We start from the raw sequence: 23,611 nt of genomic DNA, 5'->3' as shown, positions 1-23,611 counted from the left end.
TGCAAATTCATTATCCAAATATTTATCAAGCATCTTCTGTAAGCCCTATGCCTCAACTTGGGCCTGAGGAAGATAGGTTCAAGATAAATAGGACACTGTGTATACCAATGGATAAATGAGAAGAAAAAAGTAAGATAAATAGGACAGTGCCTTTGTACTCTACAAATTCCAACTGGTAGTAGATGAAAACAACAAATGATTACAAAACAATATGCCATTATGTATGAAGATATGAGCCAAGAGCTACAGACGTAAAAAGAGGATGACAGTCACCCAGCAGATGACTGAATAATAACATTTCAGACAAATGAAAACATGAATTTCAGAGCAATAAAGGAAACAAGGTAGTTTAGGATACATGATAAACCTATGATAAAAGATGTGGCTGAGATGGCTGAATTAGAGCAGTGGAAAGTGGGTGGAAGAACGGGTAGATGAAAAGAAACTAATACAAAAGACAAAATTAAATGTGCTGAATGATTAAGAGAAAGGACCAATTTAAACTGCATGGCCAGTGGATGCCATTAACTGAAAAAGGTACCTGAGAGGAAGAACAGAGAAGGAAAGAATAAGAAAGGTTTACAGATAATATTTGCCTTCTTTTTTCCTTTCCTTTCCTTTCTTTTTTTTTTAAGAGACAGGATCTGTGTTGCCCAGCTGGTCTTGAACTCCTGGGCACAAGAGATCCTCCATCCTCAGCCTCCCAATGTGCTAGGATTACAGGCGTTAGCCATTGTGCCCAGCCAATATTCGACTTCAAATGTACCTAAAGTAAGTTATTCCTCAAACACCTAAGAAAGAACATCTAATTGAACCTGGAAATGGTTGGGCTAGATATGATCAGTTGGTATTCATCACCCGTTCCTATGACCTTTTACTTTACTCTCTTGGGCTCTGAGGTTGGAAGGCAAAAAAAATACTGTTTGGATTGTGGATGCAAATTAAGTTTCACCATTTAGATGTACCAGCTAAAATGTGGATGCCAAAAATGAAGGAGAGGCTATTTCCTGAAGTTTCTTAAAGGTTTTCTGTTATGCAAGGCACTGAAAGATCAGTAACCAAGACCCATAGGTGTGCTGCTGTATTCAGGAGAATCATCTCATGTGCAGACGCACATAGGCTCAAAATAAAGGGATGGAGGAAGATTTATCAAGCAAATGGAGAGCAAAAAAAAGCAGGGGTTCCAACCCTAGTCTCCGATAAAACAGACTTTAAACCAACAAAGATCAAAAGAGATAAAGAAGGGCATTACATAATGGAAAGGGATCAATGCAACAAGAAGAGCTAACTGTCTTAAATATTTATGCACCCAATACAGGAGCACCCAGATACATATCAAGTTCTTAATGACCTACAAAGAGACTTAGATTCCCACACAGTAATAGTGGGAGACTTTAATACCCCACTGTCAATATTAGAAAGATCAACAAGACAGACAATTAACAAGGACATCCAGGACCTGAACTCAGATCTGGACCAAGCAGACCTAATAGACATCTACAGAACTATCTATCCCAAATCAACAGAATATACATTCTTCTCAGCATCACATCATACTTTAAAATTGACCACATAATTAGAAGTAAATTACTTCTCAGCAAATTCAAAAGAATGGAAATCATAACAAATAGTCTCTCAGACCACAGTGCAATCAAATTAGAATTCAGGATTAAGAAACTCACTCAAAACCGCACAACTACATGGAAACTGAACAACCTGCACCTGAATGACTACTGGATAAATAATGAAATGAAGGCAGAAATAAAGATGTTCTTTGAAACCAATGGGAACAAAGACATAACGTATCAGAATCTCTGGGACACATTTAAAGCGGTGTCTAGAGGGAAATTTATAGCACTAAATGCCCACAAGAGAAAGGAGAAAAGTTCTAAAATTGACACTCTAACGTCATGATTAAAAGAACTAGAGGAGTAAGAACAAACAAATTCAAAAGCTAGCAGAAGACAAGAAATAACTAAGATCAGAGCAGAACTGAAGGAGACAGAGACACAAAAAAACCCTTCAAAAAAAAAAAATCAATGAATCCAGGAGCTTGTTTTTTGAAAAGATCAACAAAATAGATCGCTAGCCAGATTAATAAAAAAGAAAAGAGAAGAATCAAATAGATGCAATAAAAAATGATAAGAGGGATATCTATCACCACCAATTCCACAGAAATACAAACTACCATCAGAGACCTCTGTGCAAATAAACCAGTAAATCTAGAATAAATGGATAAATTCCTGGACACTTAACTCCCTCCCAAGACTAAGCCAGGAAGAAGTTGAATCCCCGAAAAGACCAGTAACAAGGTATGAAGTTCAGGTAGCAATTAATAGCCCAACAACCAAAAAACCTCCAGGACCAGATAGCTTCACAGCTGAATTCTACCAAACGTACAAAGAAGAGCTGGTACCATTCATTCTGAAACCATTCCAAACAATACAAAAAGAGAGAATCCTCCCTAACTCATTTTATGAGACCAACATCATCCTGATACCAAAATTTGGCAGAGACATAACTAAAAAAGAAAATTTCACACTAATATCCATGACAAACATTGATGCGAAAATCTTCAATAAAATACTGGCAAACCAAATGCAACAGCACATCTAAAAGCTTATCCATCACGATCAAGTCGGTTTCATCCCAGGGACACAAGGCTGGTTCAATATACACAAATCTATAAACATAATCCATCACATAAACAGAACCAAAGACAAAACCCACATGATTATCTCAATAGATGCAGAGAAGGCCTTCAACAAAATTCAACTGTCCTTTATGCTAAAAACTCTCAATAAACTAGGTATCAATGGAACAGATTTCAAAATAATAAAAGCTATTTATGACAAACCCACAGCCAATATCATACTGAATGGACAAAAACTGGAAGCATTCCATTTGAAAACTGGCACGAGACAAGGGTGCCCTCTCTCACCACTCCTATTCAACATAGTATTGGAAGTTCTGGCCAGAGCAATCAGGCAAGAAAAAGATATAAAGCATATTCAATTAGAAAAGAGGAAGTCAAATTGTCTCTATTTGCAGGCAACGTGATTGTATCTTTAGAAGACACCATCATCTCAGCCCAAAATCTCCTTAAGATGATAAGCAACTTCAGCAAAGTCTCAGGATACAAAAGCAATGTGCAAAAATCACAAGCATTCCTATACACCAATAACAGACAGAGAGCCAAATTATGAGTGAACTCCCATTCACAACTGCTACAGAGAATAAAATACCTAGGAGTACAACTAACAAGGGATGTGAAGGACCTCTTCCAGGAGAACTACAAACCACTGCTCAAGGAAATAAGAGAGGACACAAACAGATGGAAAAACATTCCATTTTCATGGTTAGGAAGAATCAACGTTGTGAAAATGGCTATACTGCCCAAAGTAATTTACAGATTCAATGCTATCCCCCATCAAGCTATCATTGACCTTCTTCACAGAATTGGAAAAAACAACCTTAAACTTAATATGGAATCAAAAAAGAGCCCACATAGCCAAGACAATCCTAAGCAAAAACAACAAAGCTGCAGGCATCATGCTATCTGACTTCAAACTATACTACAAGGCTACAGTAATCAAAACAGCATGGTACTGGTACCAATACAGAGATATAGACCAATGGAACAGAAGAGAGGCCTCAGAATTAACGCCACACGTCTACAACCATCTGATCTTTTACAAACCTGACAAAAATAAGCAATGGGGAAAGGATTCTCTGTTTAATAAATGGTGTTGGGAAAACTGGCTAGCCATGTGCAGAAAGCTGAAATTGGACCCCTTCCTTACACCTTATACAAAAATTAACTCCAGATGGATTAAAGATTAAAACATAAGACCTAACTAACACCATAAAAATCCTAGAAGAAAACCTAGTCAATACCATTCAGGACATAGGCATAGGGAAGGACTTCATGAGTAAAACACCAAAAGCAATGGCAACAAAAGCCAAAATAGACAAATGGGATCTAATTAAACTTAAGAGCTTCTGCACAGCAAAAGAAACTATCATTAGAGTGAACTGGCAACCAACAGAATGGGAAAAACTTTTGCAATCTACCCATCTGACAAAGGGCTAATATTCAGAATCTATAAAAAAAAAACTTAAACAAAATTACAAGAAAAAAACAAGCCCATCAAAAAGTGGGCTAAGGATATGAACAGACACTTTTCAAAAGAGGACATACATCTGGAGTTAATTTTTGTATAAGGTGTAAGGAAGGGGTCCAGTTTCAGTTTTCTGCACATGGCTAGCCAGTTTTCCCAACACCATTTATTAAACAGGGAATCCTTTCCCCACTGCTTGTTTTTGTCCAGTTTGTCAAAGATCAGATGGTTGTAGATGTGTGGCATTACTTCTGAGGCCTCTGTTCTGCTCCATTGGTCTATATCGCTGTTTTGGTACCAGAGATACAGCCAACAAACATGAAAAACGGCTCATCAACACTGGTCATTAGAGAAATGCAAATCAAAATTACATTGAGACACCATCTCACACCAGTCAGAATGGTGTTCATTAAAAAATCTGCAGACGACAGACGCTGGAGAGGATGTGGAGAAATAGGAATGCTTTTACACTGTTGGTGAGAATGTACATTAGTTCAACCATTGTGGAAGACAGTGTGGCAATTCCTCAAGGATCTAGAAATAGAAACACCATTTGACCCAGCAATGCCATTACTAGGTATATACCCAAAGAATTATAAATCGTTCTATTATAAAGACACATGCACAGGTATGTTCACTGTGGCACTGTTTACAATAGCAAAGACTTAGAGTCAACCCAAATGCCCATTAATGATAGACTGAACAAAGAAAATGTGGCATATATACACCATGGAATCCTGTGCAGCCATAAAAAAGGATGAGTTCATGTCCTTTGCAGGGACACAGATGAAGCTGGAAACCATCATTCTCAGCAAACTGACACAGGAATAGAAAACCAAACACTGCATGTCCTCACTCAAAAGTGGGTGTTGAACAATGACAATACATATACACAGGAAGGGGAACATCACACACCAGGGCCTGTTGCTGGGGTGGGAGAGCTAGGAGAGGGATAGCAGGGAGTGGGAGTACTGGGGAGGGATACCATCAGGAGCAATACCTAATGTAGATGACAGGGGGATGGATGCAGTAAACCACCATGGCATGTATATACCTATGTAACAATCCTGCACAATCTGCACATGTACCCCAGAACTTAATGTATTAAAAAAAAAGTAATGGCAAAAACCACAATTGCTTTTGCACTGACCAAATAATAAATTCATTTATTGTTCAATTCTAAAAAAGAAAATAAGCCACTGCAGCCCTAGTTATGGCCAGAAATTCTGTGTTCCAGTATTGGAACAATTGTGGCAGTGAGATCATTTCAACTCTTGGATCACAGATACAGCAGTGAGTTCCTGAATTCCAGACCCAGTGGTGGTCTTCCAACTGAATGATTATAGCAAATGTTGCAGCATCCCTCCAGGATAACTTCAGAGAGTCCTGGCATCATTCTAGAAGGCTTAGCCATAACTCATTTCTTTGGCCCTTCCAATAATCAGTAAGCATCTAATTCCCTCTATTAAATATTTTCTGTGTAAAGGGCCTAGGATGGCTTGTTTCCTTTACTGAACCTAGCATGATTTAGTGTCTCAATTTTAAAAGTTTTCACATGAAACACAGATTTGAGAGCTTTTGGTTTAAGTAGCAAATACACATCTATAGAAAAAGCAAGACTGTTGACTATAGAACAAGAACCACCAACTCCACCCACATTCTAAAAACTGCTCACAGGTCAGAGACAGAAGAGTTGTTCAACAAAAATTGGCTGGAAAAGACTGGTTAGAAAAGGAAAAGGACCCAGTACCTGTTGGTACCCATGAAATGTTTGCTGGGAAGAACTAAGCACAAAACACAGAAAAGGCTGGCAGAAAAACGGTGCTCCAAGAGGCCCAGTTCTAAACAAGCTTTGTAATATGCACACAATTTTGAAAGCCACTTAAATTCTCAATTCCTATTTTTCACCAGTTTTATCATGGCAAGTAATAGATCCACCACTGTATTTTATAGGGCTTTGTGGTGGCTAAGATAAGATGGAAAAAATAAGATGAAATATCTAATTTGTTAAGTAAATGAAACAAAGAAAAGAAAGTTAATACCCTGCACAAAGCGAGTATTATTGGAAAATAAAAGTGGATAATAAAATGAAAAAAAAAATCCAACCCACCAACTAATGAAAGAAAAGGTGTTTTTTTAACTTAGCAAATGGTCAAGATTTTGCTGTCCTTTTTCCCTTTTTCATTCTTTTGAAAAATAAATGGTCAGACAAGTACTCCCATATAGTTGTTGGAAGTGTACGTGACTTTGGGTTTAACCTTTCTGACACGCAATTATGAAATAAAAGCCATGAACATATAAAAAGTCCAAATTCAGGCTGGGCGCGGTAGTTCACGCCTGTAATCCCAGCACTTTGGGAGGCTGAGGTGAACAGATTGCCTGAGGTCAGGAGTTTGAGACCTATCTGGCCAACATGCTAAAACCCCGTCTCTACTAAAAATAACAAAAAAAATTAGCCAGGCATGTTGGCATGCACCTGTAATTGCAGCTACTCGGGAGGCTGAGGGAGGGGAACTACTTGAACCAGGGAAGTGGAGGTTGCAGTGAGCTGAGATGGGGCCACTGCACTCTAGTGGAGGTAACAGAGCAAAACTCCATCTCAAAAAAAAGAAATATTCTAAAATCCTTTATATAAGCCAAATGCTCAACAGAATAGTGAAACTGTGTTACATTCATTGAAGGAGATGTTATAAGGCTGCTAAAAACTGTTGTGTATCAAAATATTTTATAAGATGGGAAAATACTCAACATACTAATTTTTAAAATGTGGGATCAAAACTGTAAGTACATATTTTAAAAAGCTGAATTTGAAGGAAATTCACCAAAATGTTTCAGTAGGTTTCTCTAGGACTTGGGAGTATTTTTATTTTCCTTATGCTTTCCTATATAGTTTCCTACAAGTTGTTTTAGAATCAGAAAACCAATTTTTTAAAAGTTCAAAATTACTTTTTAAAAATGTTGCATTGTTTTTGACACAGTCTTGCTCTATCACCCAAATCGGAATGCAGTGGCATGATCATAGCTCACCTGCAGCTGGACTCAAGTGATCCTCCCACCTCAGCCTACCAAGTAGCTAGGACTACAGGTACACGTCAACACACTTGGCTTTTTTTTTTTTTTTAAAGAAGTTTCCTATGTTACCCAGGCTGGTCTTGAACTCCTGAGCTCAAGCAATCCTACCATCTTAGCTTCCCAAAATGTTGGTAGTACAGGAGTGAGCCACTGTGCCCAGCTGTAAGTCACTTTAAAATATTTATCTGTAATCCCAACACTTTAGGAGGCCAAGGCTGGAGGACTGCCTAAGTCCAGGAGTTCGAGGCTGTGGTGAACTGTGACAGAACACTACACTCTAGTCTAGACGGACAGAGTGAGAACCCATCTCTTAAAATGATAATAAATAAACTAACTTACATATTAAATATTTTAGATTAAAAATCATGTTTCAGAGAAGAGTTAAAGAAATATACAATAAATATTTACTCACCACCAAGATTCAAATTTGTTAACATTTTGTCTTATTAACACAAGAATTTGAATGCGAACTTGTAACAGCAATCTCTCATTTATTTCTCTGGAGGTTCAGTTTTCTGAAAGCCCGTTACCCTATTATTGGTTTTCTACTCTATGATTTTATTATATAACAAAAATTTTAAAATCCAAATTCAGACCAGGGAAAAAAGTTTACAATCCTACAAGCAATCTACAGAAAGTTTAGTAAGCTTTATGAGACAACTTCTCTGAAGATTTCTGGCTTGAGAAAGCCCATTTTTGTTACTAATATAACTAAAGGAAAGAGTAACTCATTTTGAAAAATTCATACCTTCATGTTAAGTTCTGTCCTACCATCTATCCAAAGGAGTAAATTTACAATTATGAGTTAAAATGTATTGTACCTTTCTGTTTCTAATATATCCACTATATATTGCCTCTTTATTTTTCTCCTTCTTCTCAAAATCTTCTTTAGAAAGCACAAGCTCATGAACATCTTGGGAATCTGCAGGTTTGCTTATCATCTGTTAAATATTAAAAAGAGTACTTTTTAAATTCCTAATAGTTAAACTGGTTAACACATTTAGACAGAGTCAACTTGAAAGTATTTTGACCAACTCTCATTTATAAGAAATTTTTTTACTTACTCTGGCTGATTGTCCAACAAAGAAGACAGCTTGCTTGCCCCCAACACCAAAATAGGAAATATCACTATTTAAACTGCGTGGCACTGGTACTGGACGAACATATCCTGAATGATCACTAAAATAAAACATTACATTAATGCAGTCATTTTAAACAAGCTACCTAAGTGTCAAATGAAACCTTCATTGCACTTGTATTCAGTGTTAATAAAATGATCACCAAGCCTGCAAACACCCCTAACTAAAAGGTGAAATAATCAGTATCAAGACATCTACTCCAGTGCATCTCAAAGTGTAGTCCCTAGGCCAGATGCATCAGCTTTACCTGAAAACTTCTGAAAAATGCAAATTCTTGGGCTCATTCCTATTAAATCAGAAAATCTCTCAGCAAACAGGACTAAATAAGTATTTCTACTATCCTTATGCCTCTAAAACTTTCCCTTCAAAATTGTTTACTACTTTAAAACTTGCTAAAATATTGTCTGAAGAATAATGGTAATTACAGCAAAGGAGATTCTCACTTCCATGTATCATGATAAATGAAGAGCTCTGAGGGAACACTGAGCCATAACAACATTCTGAAGAAGAGGCACCACTGGTCTTGCAAAATACAGGCAAAGTCTCCAGGGACATCATCCCCCAATATCAGAAATAAACGGAATGAAGGTGAGACTGGAACCACTATTAAACTCAATGGAAAGATAAAAGAGCGAGCAGATGTGATATAGCTGGAGTGAATTAGAGAACAGAACGATACGTTCAAAGAATGTAACCACAGGAAATAAAGAAAACTGAAAATATCAAAAAAGACATAAATGACCAAAGGAAAAGATCTCACATAAGATTAAACATAGTTCTAGAAAAAGAGGGAACAGAGAATGGAAAATAGCCATAAATATTCTTGAACCAATAAAAAACATGACTTCACAGATCCAGGAAAACTGAAAGAGCCCAAACAGGACACATAAAGAGAAATCATCATTGTAAATACCAAAAACCAAACAGAAGAACTAGAAAATAGGGAGATAAAACGGAATAAAAGAGATTAGCAGGCTTTGACAGCTACAGTAAAAGACAGAGAGGAATATTATCTCTATAGTGCCTGAAAAAAATCTGTTAACCTAAATTGTCAACTAGAGAAAAATAAAAAATTTATAGATAAAAACCAAAGTAATTTATCACCAGAAGACTTGATTCCTACAAGCACAATCTGACATACAAGTGGCCACCATAATATGGTACATACAAAGGTAACCTTTTAAAGTACTACATATGAGACATTTACTGTGCGGTGAAAAAGTGGTAGTATACATATTGTAGAATTTCTAAAAAGTCAGACTTTAAATGCTTTCAAAAGTCAGACTTTAAATACTTTCAATAACAAAAATGTCATTTCAGGAAGGGAGTGACCAAAGCTAACAAAGTCCTTAAGTTGGGAGAAGGAAAACACTTTTACTCCTGAAATTTAAAGTTAAATATGCATGTTAAAATTTCAAAGAAAATGAGAAAAAGATATAAATTCTAAAACATTAAGGAGAAAAAAGGCAGAGCAAGAAAACAAAACAGCAGAAGACAATAAATTTAAGAGAAAACAGAGGAAACAGAAGAATGGGATAAGCAAAAACTTTTAATTGGTATAAAAAGTCCTATCCCCATATATAAACAATCACAATAAACATAAAGACAACATTGACCAGGTAGGACACTGTAGTACCAGAGATACAAAACAACAAAAGAGTATCCCCTCACAACACCCCCTGCAACATCTATACACAAACACATCCCCGTACAACACACAAACTGTCTACACAAAATAAGACACACAAAATTCCTCCCAACACAAGCTTGCATTTATACAAAACGCCTCACACAATATGCAAACACACCACTACTTTTTTTTTAAATACATATTTTATTGCATTTTAGGTTTGGGGTTACATGTGAAGAACATGCAAGATTGTTGCATAGGTACATACATGGTAATGTGGTTTGCTGCCTTCCTCCCTATCACCTATATCTACAATTGCCAGCCCCACAATCATGCCTGCCTCTCTCTCTCTCTCTCTCTCAGTTACTATGCCAATACTACTTGGAAATAAGTTGAAAATCATGCCTGCCTCTCTCTCTCTCTCTCTCTCTCTCTCTCTCTCTCAGTTACTATGCCAATACTACTTGGAAATAAGTTGAAAATATTCTCCAATATTTTCCTTTAAAATATTTTTGGGAATATATAAAAAAGTTTAGAGAAGGGAGAAGCTCAGTGATAAAACAACATATATACATCAGCTCAGGCAAAACTAAAGAGATCTCTCCAGTAGTTAGAAATGCACACACTCATAATCCCTTTTTCAACCCAAATGACCCATGCAAACCAAATCTAGGCAACAGCTCTATCACAGCAAGTAAGGCTAAGAATATATATTTCAAAACAGTCTCAGACTTGTGTTAATGAGTCTAGAAAATTTCCTATATCCACTCAAGGACTATGTAATTATCCCTTTATGAAGATAAATAAAAGTAGAAAAGTATGATTTTAAGAAACAGTTTTATACCACAGCAGTCCTCTGGAGAATTAGGAAATTCATCTCCTTAAGGAATAAATTTACATTAAAGTCCAAAAACTTTTCAGAAAATATTTTAATACAATGAAAGAGGACACTTAATCTTTGGGAAATTTTGATGGAAATGAAACGTAAGAGGTGTTTCAAGTAAGAAAAAGTATCAGGGGGCAGTGGTTCACTCCTGTAATACCAGCACTTTGGGAGGCCGAGATGGGTGGATCACCTGAGGTCAGGAGTTTGAGACCAGCCTGGCCAACAGAGTGAAACTCTGTCTCTATTAAAAATACAAAATTAGCCAGGAGTGGTGGTGTGCACCTCTAATCCCAGCTACTTGGGTGGCTGAGGCAGGATCACTTGTACCTGGGAGGTAGAGGTTGCAGTGAGCTGAGATCATGCCACTGCATTCCAACCTGGGTGACAGGTAAGACTCCATCTCAACAACAACAACAACAAAATTATCAAGAAAGATGATCAAATTAGTAAAAGAAACTATATCTAAATGACTGCCAGGAAACCAGGGTAGAATAACTATGTATGTATGTCTCTCATGATATTGAATCTAAGAGAGGAGGAGAAAAAAACACCAAAATTAAGAAAGCTCCACCACTAACAAAACTGGCCACCAATCTCTATCAGAGCCTCTGGAATAAATCTGCCAGACATAAGAAAACGACCAAATTAAAGTAGGGTGCTTAAATGTTACAAATGTATTCCTACATTAAAGCAAATACAAACATTAGAAAGTAAACAAAAGCTAATCTCAATTTGCTGAAAACCAAAGAAGACAAAGCAGCTTTTTCTTTAGGAATATTAGGAAAAATCCTGTTGGGGGTCCGTTTCTACAACTTAAAATAAATATGGCATGAGTCACGTAGCATTTTTACTTATTTATAAAATAACTCAAAAAATGGCTCTGACTTGAGAGCCGGTTAATTGATGAGCAAGTTGAAAGTGCAGAAAAAGTAGCACCAATCCAACACATATCTGAATCCAGCTGACCTAACTAATGTCCTATCTCCTTCTCCTACAAAATAATTATACATACACTATTATAATAATGTTCCAGGTATCCAAGTTAACTTCTAAAGCAGTAATTCTGATAGTGCCCAAATTATGCGAGAATTTTCTAGCTTTATGTAATGTTTTATATATATATATATATATATATATATATATATATATATATTTTTTTTTTTTTTTTTTTTTTTTTTTTTTTTTTGAGAGACAAGATCTCACTCAGTCGCCCAGGCTGGAATGCAGTGGTATGATCATAACTTACTGCAGCCTTGACCTCCTGGCCTCAAGTGATCCTCCCACCTCAGCCTCCTGAGAAATTGGGGCTACAGGTGCAAGTTATAACACCTGGCTATTTTTTTTTCTTTTTGAGACGGAGTCTTGCTCTGTCTCACAGGCTGGAGGATAGTGGCATAATCTCGCCTCACTACAATCTCCACCCCCAGGGTTCAAACAATTCTCCTGTCTCAGTCTCCTAAGTAGCTGAGTTACAGGTGCATGACACCACACTCGGCTAAGGTTTGTATTTTTAGTAGAGACAGGGTTTTGCCATGTTGGCCAGGCTGGTCTTGAACTCCTGATCTCAGGTGATCTGCCTGCCTCAGCCTCCCACAGTGCTGGGATTATAGGCATGAGCCACTGTGCCTGGCCTACACCTGGCTAATTTCTTTAAAAATGTTTTGTAGAGATGGGATCTCATTATGTTATGTAAACTGGTCTCAAATTCCTGGGCTCAAGCAACCTTCCTGCCTCAGCCTCCCAAAGTGTTGGCATTACAGGTGTGAGCCACTGAGTCCAGCGTATTGTCCTCTATCTTGATAAGGGTTTGAGATACACAAGTGTATATATACATTTGTCAAAAATCAGTAAACGAGTGATCACTTCCAGAATGGTGGCATAAGAACTTCCAAGAATCCACTCACTGATGAAAGCAATGAGAACACCTGAAAAAGCTGTCAAGATCAACCAGCAGCAATTGCTTTAACAGCTGTCTGAGGCAATAAAAATAGTCAGAGAAAATAAGAATCTGACCAAAAATGTACAAGGAAAAGCTGAGCAACATGAGGTCTGCAGGGATTTTTTAAAAGCTTCAACATATTCACTAGAATCAATAAGTTTACTCCCACATGCAGGGCTATACACATGTTCAAGAAAGAATTGAGAAGGTCCTAGCAACGACTCAACTCCAGCTTACCTTGAGGTTCACTACAAGCAAGAAGTGAAAGTAAGGCAGAGTTGTAAACTCTGCAACAGAGCACTAAAAACATGCCCCACTCTGCACACAGAACCCCTCAGCAAAAGCTGGGAGACTTAGTGGTTCAAGACATTTAAGATAATATTTAATCATTAGCTTACCACAAAGCTAATTAATCAGAAACTTCAAGGGTAACACAAAGATACAGACTTCACAGTGCAATCGAGTTAGAACTCAGAATGCAGAAACTAACTCAGAACCGCACAGCTTCATGGAAACTGAACAACTTGCTCTTGAATGTTGACTGGATAAACAATGAAATGAAGGCAGAAATAAAGATGTTCTTCGAAACCAATGAGAACGAAGACACAACATACCAGAATCTCTGGGACACATTTAAAGCAGTCTCTAGAGGAAAATATATAGCAATGAGTGCCCACATGAGAAGAAAGGAGAGATCGAAAATTGACACCCTATCATCAAAATTGAAAGAGCTAGAGGAGCAAGATCAAAAAAACTCAAAACCTAGCAGAAGACAGGAAATAACTAAGATCAGAGCAGAACTGAAGGAAATAGAGACACAAAAAACTCTTCAAAAAATCAATAAATCCAGGAGCTGGTTTTTTGAAAAGATCAACAAAATAGACAGACCACTAGCCAGATTAATAAAAAAGAAAAGAGAGAATAACCAAATTGATGCAATAAAAAACGATAAAGGGGATATCACCACAGATTCCACAGAAATCCAAACCATCATCAGAGATTATTACAAACAACTCTATGCACATAAACTAGTAAACCTGGAAGAAATGGATAAATTCCTGGACACCTGCAACCTCCCAAGCCTAAACCTGGAAGAAGCCGAAACCCTGAATAGATCAATAACATGGTCTGAAGTCGGGGCAGCAATAAAGAGCCTACCACCCAAAAAAAGCCCAGGTCCAGATGGGTTCACAGCTGAATTCTACCAGACATACAAGGAGGAGCTGATACCATTCCTTCTGAAACTATTCCAGACAATCCAAAAAGAGGGAATCCTTCCCAAATCATTTTACGAGACAAACATCATACTGATACCAAAACCCGGCAGAGACTCAACAAGAAAAGAAAATTTCAGGCCAATATCCATGATGAACATAGATGCAAAAATCTTCAATAAAATACTGGCAAACCGATTGCAACAGCATATCAAAAAGCTCATCCACCATGATCAAGTAGGATTCATCCCGGGGATGCAAGGCTGATTCAACATACGCAAGTCCATAAACGTAATCCACCACATAAACAGAACCAAAGACAAAAACCACATGATTATCTCGATTGATGCAGAGAAGGCTTTTGACAAAATTCAACAACCCTTTATGCTAAAAACCCTCAATAAACTAGGTATTGACGGAACGTATCTCAAAACAATAAAAGCTATTTACGACAAACCAACAGCCAATATCATACTGAATGGGCAAAAACTGGAAGCATTCCCTTTGAAATCTGGCACTAGACAAGGATGCCCTCTCTCACCACTCCTATTCAATATAGTACTGGAAGTTCTAGCCAGAGCAATCAGGCAAGAAAAAGAAATAAAGGGTATCCAAATTGGAAAGGAGGAAATCAAATTGTCTCTATTTGCAGATGACATGATTGTATATCTGGAAGACCCCATCATCTCAGCCCAAAATCTCCTGAAACTGATAAACAACTTCAGCAAAGTCTCAGGATACAAAATCAACGTGCAAAAATCACAAGCATTCCTATACACCAGTAATAGACCTCAAGAGAGCCAAATCAAGAACGAACTGCCATTCACAATTGCTACAAAGAGAATAAAGTACCTAGGAATACAACTAACAAGGAACGTAAAGGACCTCTTCAAGGAGAACTACAAGCCATTGCTCAACGAAATAAGAGAGGATACAAACAGATGGAGAAACATTCCATGTTCATGGTTAGGAAGAATCAACATCGTGAAAATGGCCATACTGCCCAAAGTAATTTACAGATTCAACGCTATTCCCATCAAGCTACCAATGACCTTCTTCACAGAACTGGAAAAAAACACCTTAAACTTCATATGGAACCAAAAGAGAGCCCGCATAGCCAAGTCAATTCTAAGCAAAAAGAACAAAGCAGGAGGCATCACACTACCGGACTTCAAACTATACTACAAGGCTACAGTAATCAAAACAGCATGGTACTGGTACCAAAACAGAGATATAGACCAATGGAACAGAACAGAGGCCTCAGAGGAAATACAACATACCCACAACCATCTGATCTTCGACAAACCTGACAAAAACAAGCAATGGGGAAAGGACTCCCTGTTTAATAAATGGTGTTGGGAAAACTGGCTAGCCATGTGCAGAAAGCAGAAACAGGACCCCTTCCTGACACCTTACACCAAAATTAACTCCAGATGGATTAAAGACTTAAACATCAGACCTAATACCATAAAAACCTTACAAGAAAATCTAGGCAAAACCATTCAGGACATAGGTGTAGGCAAGGACTTCATGACCAAAACGCCAAAAGCAATGGCAACAAAAGCCAAAATAGACAAATGGGACCTAATCAAACTCCACAGCTTCTGCACGGCAAAAGAAACAGTCAGTAGAGTGAATCGGCAACCAACAGAATGGGAAAAAATTTTTGCAGTCTGCCCATCTGACAAGGGGCTGATATCCAGAATTTACAAAGAACTAAAAGCAGATCTACAAGAAAAAAACAAACAAGCCCATTCAAAAATGGGCAAAGGATATGAACAGATACTTTACAAAAGAAGACATACGGGAGGCCAACAAACATATGAAAAAATGCTCATCATCACTGGTCATCAGAGAAATGCAAATCAAAACCACATTGAAATACCATCTCACACCAGTTAGAATGGCGATCATTAAAAAATCGGGAAACAACAGATGCTGGAGAGGTGTGGAGAAATAGGAACACTTTTACACTGTTGGTGGGAATGTAAATTAATTCAACCATTGTGGAAGACAGTGTGGCGATTCCTCAAGGACCTAAAAATAGAAATCCCATTTGACCCAGCAATCCCATTACTGGGTATATATCCAAAGGATTATAAATCATTCTACTACAAGGACACGTGCACACGAATGTTCATTGCAGCACTGTTTACAATAGCAAAGACCTGGAACCAACCCAAATGCCCAACAATGATAGACTGGATAGGGAAAATGTGGTACATATACACCATGGAATATTATGCAGCCATCAAAAACGATGAGTTCATGTCCTTTGTAGGGACATGGATGAACCTGGAAACCATTATTCTCAGCAAACTGACACAAGAGCAGAAAATCAAACACCGTATATTCTCGCTCATAGGCAGGTGTTGAACAATGAGAACACATGGACACAGGGAGGGGAGCACAACACACTGGGATCCGTTGGGGGGAAATGGGGGAGGGGCAGGGGGTGGGGAGGTGGGAAGAGATAGCATGGGGAGAAATGACAGATACAGGTGAGGGGACGGAAGAAAGCAAAGCACACTGCCATGTGTGTACCTATGCAACAATCTTGCATGTTCATCACATGTACCCCAAAACCTAAAATGCAATAAAAAAAAAAAAGAAAAAAAAAAGAAAAATCAGTTGGGTAGTAAAAAAAAAAAGATACAGACTTAACAGAATTAGTTCAGAAAAGCCACTACATAAACAAACAACAGATGAAACAACAAGTCTTGCGGAGGGAGGTAGTATCAGATTTCCAGGGTTCCTACATTATATTATAATATGGCCAGTTCTCAATAAAAAATTACAAGCCACACAAAGAGATATTAAAGTATGGTTCACACACAGGAAAAAGAACAGTTGGTGGAAACTGTGGCAGAAGCAGCTCAACTATTTTAAACAAAGAACAGAAACCATATCTAATGAACTAAAAGAAAGTATAAGAATGACATTTCACCAGAGTATCGGTTGGGACAGAAATCATAAAAAAAAAAGAACTGAACAGGAATTCTGGAGTTGGAAAAATAACCAAAATGAAAAAAATCACTTAAGAGACTCATGAGCAGATTTGAGTTGGCAGAAGAATCCATAAATTTGAAGGTAGGCTGATTGAAATTATTCAGTCTGAGGAACAAAAACAAAAATGAAGAAAAAAACCCGCCTCAGAGACTGTACTATAGAACACCATCAAGTACAGCTAGTGCTCGACTTACGACCACGATTGGTTCCGACAGACCGGTCGTAACATGATTTGGTCGTTAAGTTGAGTAGGCTATATGTACAGTACTGTGAAATGATGTTATAAAAATCTTTAAGTCATTTTATCCTAATTTTCTTTCATTATTGTTACATTTCATAATTTTCTTTGTTCATTTTATGCCATTTGTATCATCTCTACACCATTTTGTTTCTTTTTACATTCGTCAGGTTTAAGTAAAACACTGCATTACCAGTACAACTGGTTTAATATTTGCAAAACATACAAAATTACAAAATACAGGTGCATATAAAAATATAAAATGTAGGTGTAAAAAATACCATAGGAAACATTTTCCTAATTGCAAAACATATCAAAATATATAAACATGTATGAAACATTTTATTGGCCACTGGTGCTTGGCTGCGGATTGTTGATGTCATCATCTGAGGCAGCAGTTGGGGTTACGGGAGTTGGTTTTTTCATAAACATGGTGAGCTTTGCCTGAATTGTATGTTTCTTTTTTTCTTCATAAATTTCACGATACGGACGAAACACATCGTGCGCCATCCGTTCAATCCTTGCAAATCGTTCGATGTTTGGGTCCACTGCTTTGAAATGCATAAGAAGTTTATTCAGTAAAGATAAACCGTCTGATACTCCCTTAGTAGTGAACTTTCTTTCTGGCTCCTCCTCTTCTTTCTCTGCTTCTCTTCTTTCTTCTTCTGCTACTCTTTCTTCTTCCAGTTCGATTAGCTCTTCATTTGTAAGTTCTCTGGATTCTTTGTCTAGCAACTCTTCAACATTTTCCATTTCACACTCCAAAGAAAGGTCTTTAGCGAGTTTTACTATTTTTTCCCGAATCGTTTCAAGTTCATGTTCACTGTCAAATCCGTCAAAATCATTAACATAGCGCTTAACACAATTTTTCCAGATGCCATTGATGCACTTTGTTGTCACAGCCTCCCAGGCGGTAGCGATATTGATACACATCAAAATGCTGTAGTGTTTCCACAAATCTCGCAATGTTAGTTCTGAGTCAGCATCTATAGTGGATATTGCTTGAGGGAAGGTGGTTCGAAGATAGTTGGCCTTTAACGTAGCAATGGAACCTTGGTCCATAGGCTGGATGAGTGGAGTCGTGTTTGGCGGAAGAAAAACAAATTTTACATCTGGATGGAGATCACCTAGATGTGGTAGGTGTTCAGGCGCATTATTGAGTAGCAATAAAATCTTGAAAGGAATATCTTTCTCCAAACAATATTCTCGAACTTGAGGAATAAAACAGTTCATAAACCAGTCTTCAAACAATCCTTGTGTCATCCATGTTTTACGCTGAGAACGAAAGTAGAGGGGCAGTTTGTGCTTGTTAACATTCTTGAACACACGTGGGTTGTCTGAGTGATAAATTAAGAACAGCTTCAGCTTAAACCCTGCAATGTTCCCACCAAGCAGCAGAGTTAGCCTATCCTTAAAAGCTTTAAATCCTGGCATGCTTTTGGCATCTTTGTGAATATAAGTGCGTGCTGGCATCCGTTTCCAAAATAATCCAGTTTCATCAACATTGAAAATCTGTTCAGCTAGATATCTCTCATCTGTAATTAATTCATCCAGACTATCAACAAACTTATGTGCTCCTTCCTCATCCGCACTCGCTGCTTCTCCAGTCACTTGAACACTATGCATTTGGAATCTTTTCTTGAATCTCTGGAAGCAGTCAGTGCTTGCTATAAATTCTTGACTATAATCTTCTCCAGCACGCTCCTTCAGAGTCTGAAATAGACTTCTCGCCTTCATCTGCACAGTAAAAAGACTTAATGGTGTCTGTTTTTGAATTTGATCTTCCATCCAAATATACAGCAATTTCTCCATTTTGTGGATGGGCCCACTTCATTGCTTTGTTATAACTGTTGATTGCATGGGTGCAGAACCTTTTACAGCTTCACGAATTCTTTATCTTTCAAAATCGTCGACACAGTCGAGTGTGATAACTTAATATCACATGCGGTCACATTCACTTTCTTTCCTCCTTCGTACTGCTTAATTACTGTACCTTCGTTTTCGTGTCAAGATCGATGGCCTTTCTTTCCTTCTTAGCAGGCTGAGGCGTAGACAAAGACAATTTCCTCTGATAGACATCTTGGGAGGGGTTTGATGCAAAATATCCAAGACACAAAACACAAATTGCTGTACCGAGTCTGGGATAACAGTTGAAATGGTGCACGCGGAGACGGTAGTGCTGCCGGAAGCTGGTCCGCACTGTCATACGCCCAGCTGGGCAATGTTTGCGCTGCCAGACATGGAGCAGTCATGGCTAGTGATTGTGGTCGTAAAGTTGAATGGTCGTAAGTTGCATAGGTCGTAAGTCGATCAATACCTGTATATGGATAAGAGGAGCCACAAAAGGAAAGGAGAAAAATACCTGGAGGAAAAAATGGCCAAAAACTTCCCAAATCTGATGAAAAACTTTATTCTATATATTCAAGAAACTCAATGAACTCTAAGTAGGATGAACCCAAATCCACACCTAAACACATCAGCATTAAACTGTCAAAAGCCAGAGACCTCATTAGAGAAATGCAAAAAAAAAAAAAAAAAAAAAAAAAAAAAAAGCCAGAGATAAAAAGATAATCTCAAAATCTTAAAAGCAGTGAGAGAAACAATTTGTTAATTTGTTACACAGAAGGGATCCTCAAAAAGATTAACAGCTAATTCTCATCAGAAACCATAAAGCCAGAAGGCAGTGAACTAACTAACATATTCAAAGTGTTAAAAGACAAAGACTGTCAACCAAGAGTTCTTTACCCAACACAAGTAGCCTTCAAAAATAATGGAAAGATTAAGACATTTTCAAATAAAAACTGAGGGAATTTGTCATTAGCAGATCTGCCCTAATGGAGCCATAGAGAGTCCTTTGGGCTAAAACACCAGGATACTAAAAAGTATTATAACTCAAATACACATAAAGAAATAAACAGAAAATAAGGTAGTTGTAATCACATACTTAGAAAAGACAGTATAAATGTATTATTTGTAACTCTTTTCCTATCTGATTTAAAAGATCAAGGCATAAAACAGTAAGTAGAAAACTGTAGTGACAGGGCTATAATGTACAACAATCGCATTTATATGAAAATAATAGTACATGGAAATGGGAGGAGAACAAAGCTAAATAGGAGTGGTTTTTGTATACTATAGACATATCATTGGCATTAATCCAAACTGTATTGTTATAAAGTAAGATGCTGGTTATAATCCCTAGAAAAACAATAAAAAATGTAGATTAACAACCACTGGCCAGACATGGTGGCTCATTCCTTTAATCCCAGCACTTTGAGAGGCTGAGGCAGGTGGACTGCTTGAGCTCAGGAGTTGCAGACCAGCCTGGGCAACATAGGGAGACCCCATCTCTACAAAAAATTAGCCAGTATGGTGACACACACCTATGGTCCCAGCTAAATGGGAGGCTGAAGTAGGAGGATCACTTGAGCCCAAGAGGCAGAGATTGCAGTGAGCCAAGACAGTGCCACTATACTCCACTCTGGACAACAGAGCAAGATTAGTCTCAAAAAACAACAAAAAAAAAACTATTAAAAGAATATTAGCAATTGCCAGGAGATAGAAAGTGACTACCATTTAGTACAGGGTTTCTTTTGGAGTTGTAAAAATATTCTGGAATTAGTGGTGACGGCTGCACAATTTTGTTAACTCAAAACTACTTAACAGTATACTTTAATACTGTAAATTTTATGATATGTAAATTTTATCTCCATAAAAGATAAATTCAATGATCATACTTTTAAGACATATATAAACATTTAACTGTATAATATGTAAATTTTACCTCAAAATTAAAAATATTGAACCCTAGAAAATAATATGGATACTTTCAACACTAGGAAAAAGTATACTGATACTTATAACTTGTTTTAAACTGTATTAAAAAACCAGATGAACTAATGGTGGACAGACAGACATGGAGTTCAACAGTAAAATCTAGATGTGGGTATGTGTATTCTCTGTAGAATTTCAACTTTTCTATATGTTTTACAATGCTCATAATAAAATACTAAAGGAAGAAAACAGTGCTGAGAAAACACTCAGATCCCAGTTGTGGACCATTCTACAAGAAAACTAGCCTAAGCACTACAGAAAAATGAAAGTATTATGAAAAACACAAAAGGTAGGGAAACTATAATAAAGAAGACCAGACATGACAAAGGAAAAAAAAAATCTAATGAAAATCTTATGTTAGATATTATTGCATTAATGATAAACTTCTTAGATGTGATAATGATTTTTAGTTATTTATGAGAATCTACTTGTCCTCAGAATACACCTGCTACAGTATTTTGGCGTGAAATGTCACAAACTGACAGCAGTGTACTTTCAAATGATTCAGAAAAACTAAGTGTGTGTCTGCAAGTGTGTAGACAGTTAATAAATGTGACAAAATGTTAACAACCGATAAATCTAGATGAAGGATATATGGGTGCTAGTTCTTTCATCTTGTCTATTGGCTTGAAATTTTTCAAAATAAAAAGGGTGACGTTAGGGAGTAGTACCCAGGTAAATGAGAATTATGAATAATATTACCAAACTGAAATTCTCACATCTCCCTCTACCCTCCCCTTTATCTACAGTGCTACAATCACAATAGTATCCTTTCTGTCCTTCAAACACAGCAAGACTGTCACAATTTCAGAGTCTTTGCTTTGCTGGTGCTTCTTCTACTTGAAACACACTGCTTTCTTCTGATCATTCAAGCCTCAACTCAAATATAATCTCAAAGAGGCTCTCATCTCCAACTACCTTATCTAGAGGAAATGTGCATCAGTCCTATTACTCTACTTTTTTTTTCCTAGCAATCCATTCCTTCAACATTACTCTACATTTTATTCATAGTAATAATAAATGAAATGCTTCTACATGTAATTTTTTGTATTTCTGTTTCTCTCTCCAATACACTGTGAGCTACAGGTCAAGACTGTTAGTTGTTTAGTACTTTTAGCCTGTTCTTCCCTTTCTTCTACAGCCTGTCTTCTATGGCATCCATCCTTGTATCCAGAAAAAAACAAATGGAAGGAGTAAAGCATCTGAGCACAAGCTAGAGGCTGAAGGAGTGCATCTGATCTTGATAGAAATTAGAGTGGGTCAAGGAACTTACACTGGACTCAATGACAGTATGAGTACCTAACTGCTAAAATTAACAACTGATTGTTTACTGACACAAACCTATAAAGCTAAGACCAAAAGAGCACAAAAAGTACATTTTCCCTAATATTTGGTTAAAAGTTTGTGTTGTTCTAAAAACCAGAGAAAAATCAGTCAGTGTCCCATGAATCCAGTTAAGATTTTCATTTCTTTCTACTTTTCTGGTTGATATAGCTGATGTGTTTCTGACCATTTGGCCTAATCTACCATCTGTTTTATATTCCCTTTCACCTAATACTTCTGTCATATGCTAAATCCTATCCTCACATTATTAAAGACAGTGGTCTTTGCCTTCTCTCCAGCTTTTTATAAATCCTTTAAGTGTCACATATTCATGAAAATACTGAAATACAATGGCTGTGGAGAAGTAAGTCTAGGCCAGGTGCAGTGGCTCATGCCTGTAATCCTAGCGCTTTGGGAGGCTGAGGCAGGTAGACCAACCTGAGGTCATGAGTTCAAGACTAGACTGGTCAACATGGTGAAACCTAGTCTCTACTAAAAATACAAAAAATAGCTGGGTGTGGTGGTGGGCGCCTGTAGTCCCAGCTACTTGGGAGGCTGAGAAAAGAAAATCGTTTGAACCCAGGAGGCAGCAGTTGCAGTGAGCCAAGTGTGTGCCATTGTACTGCGCTCCCGCCTGGGCAACAGAGTGAGACTCTGTCTCAAAAAAAAATAATAAATAAAAGTCGGAAGTTAGGAATGAGAAGTAATAACTAAAATGACAGCTTCTATAGCTTATAGTTATCGACTATTTACCATATGCCAGACTCTGTCCTAAGGATTTTACATGTACTAACTTAGTTGTTACGAAACCTTATGGGATACTATCCCCATTTTATGGATATATAAGCTGGGGCACAGAGAAGTAAAGTAAGTTGACCAATGTCACACAATTAGTAAGTGGCAAGGCTAGAATCCAAACCAGGCCAAATGATACAAGAGTCTTTGTTCTTCATACTACATTATCTCTTACAATGGCACTGTTAAGTCTTTAACAATAGGATGAAAATTCTGAGGGTGCTGAAATTTTAGAAGCAAGACAACCAATGTGCTAACTATATTAACACATTGAGATTGATCCTTAAATGTGGGTGACTTTTCTTGATGCAGTAAAGAACAAAACAGGTTATGAACACACACCAACTATTTAATAAGAATGCCAAGTGATTCTTCCCAAGTATGCTGTTAGAAGTACAGCAACATAGCTTA

General features: G+C 37.4%; 1 protein-coding gene across 1 annotated transcript in view; it reads right to left on the bottom strand.

Annotated features, from left to right (window-relative positions):
- Nucleotides 1-23,611, bottom strand: part of SMCHD1 (structural maintenance of chromosomes flexible hinge domain containing 1) — a 159,524-nt gene that overhangs the window by 116,511 nt on the left and 19,402 nt on the right. The window contains exons 6-7 of the mRNA XM_003924806.4: nt 8,258-8,372; nt 8,015-8,134 (exon numbers count right to left, since the gene is read on the bottom strand). Coding sequence (XP_003924855.3) covers nt 8,015-8,134; nt 8,258-8,372 — 235 coding nt within the window. The remainder of the gene's footprint in view (nt 1-8,014; nt 8,135-8,257; nt 8,373-23,611) is intronic.

The sequence above is a fragment of the Saimiri boliviensis genome, chromosome 13, assembly GCF_048565385.1.
Source record: "Saimiri boliviensis isolate mSaiBol1 chromosome 13, mSaiBol1.pri, whole genome shotgun sequence".
NCBI classification, from domain to species: Eukaryota; Metazoa; Chordata; class Mammalia; order Primates; family Cebidae; genus Saimiri; species Saimiri boliviensis.
The sequence above is the reverse complement of the archived record's forward strand: the minus strand, read 5'-3'. Positions and strand labels throughout refer to the sequence as shown.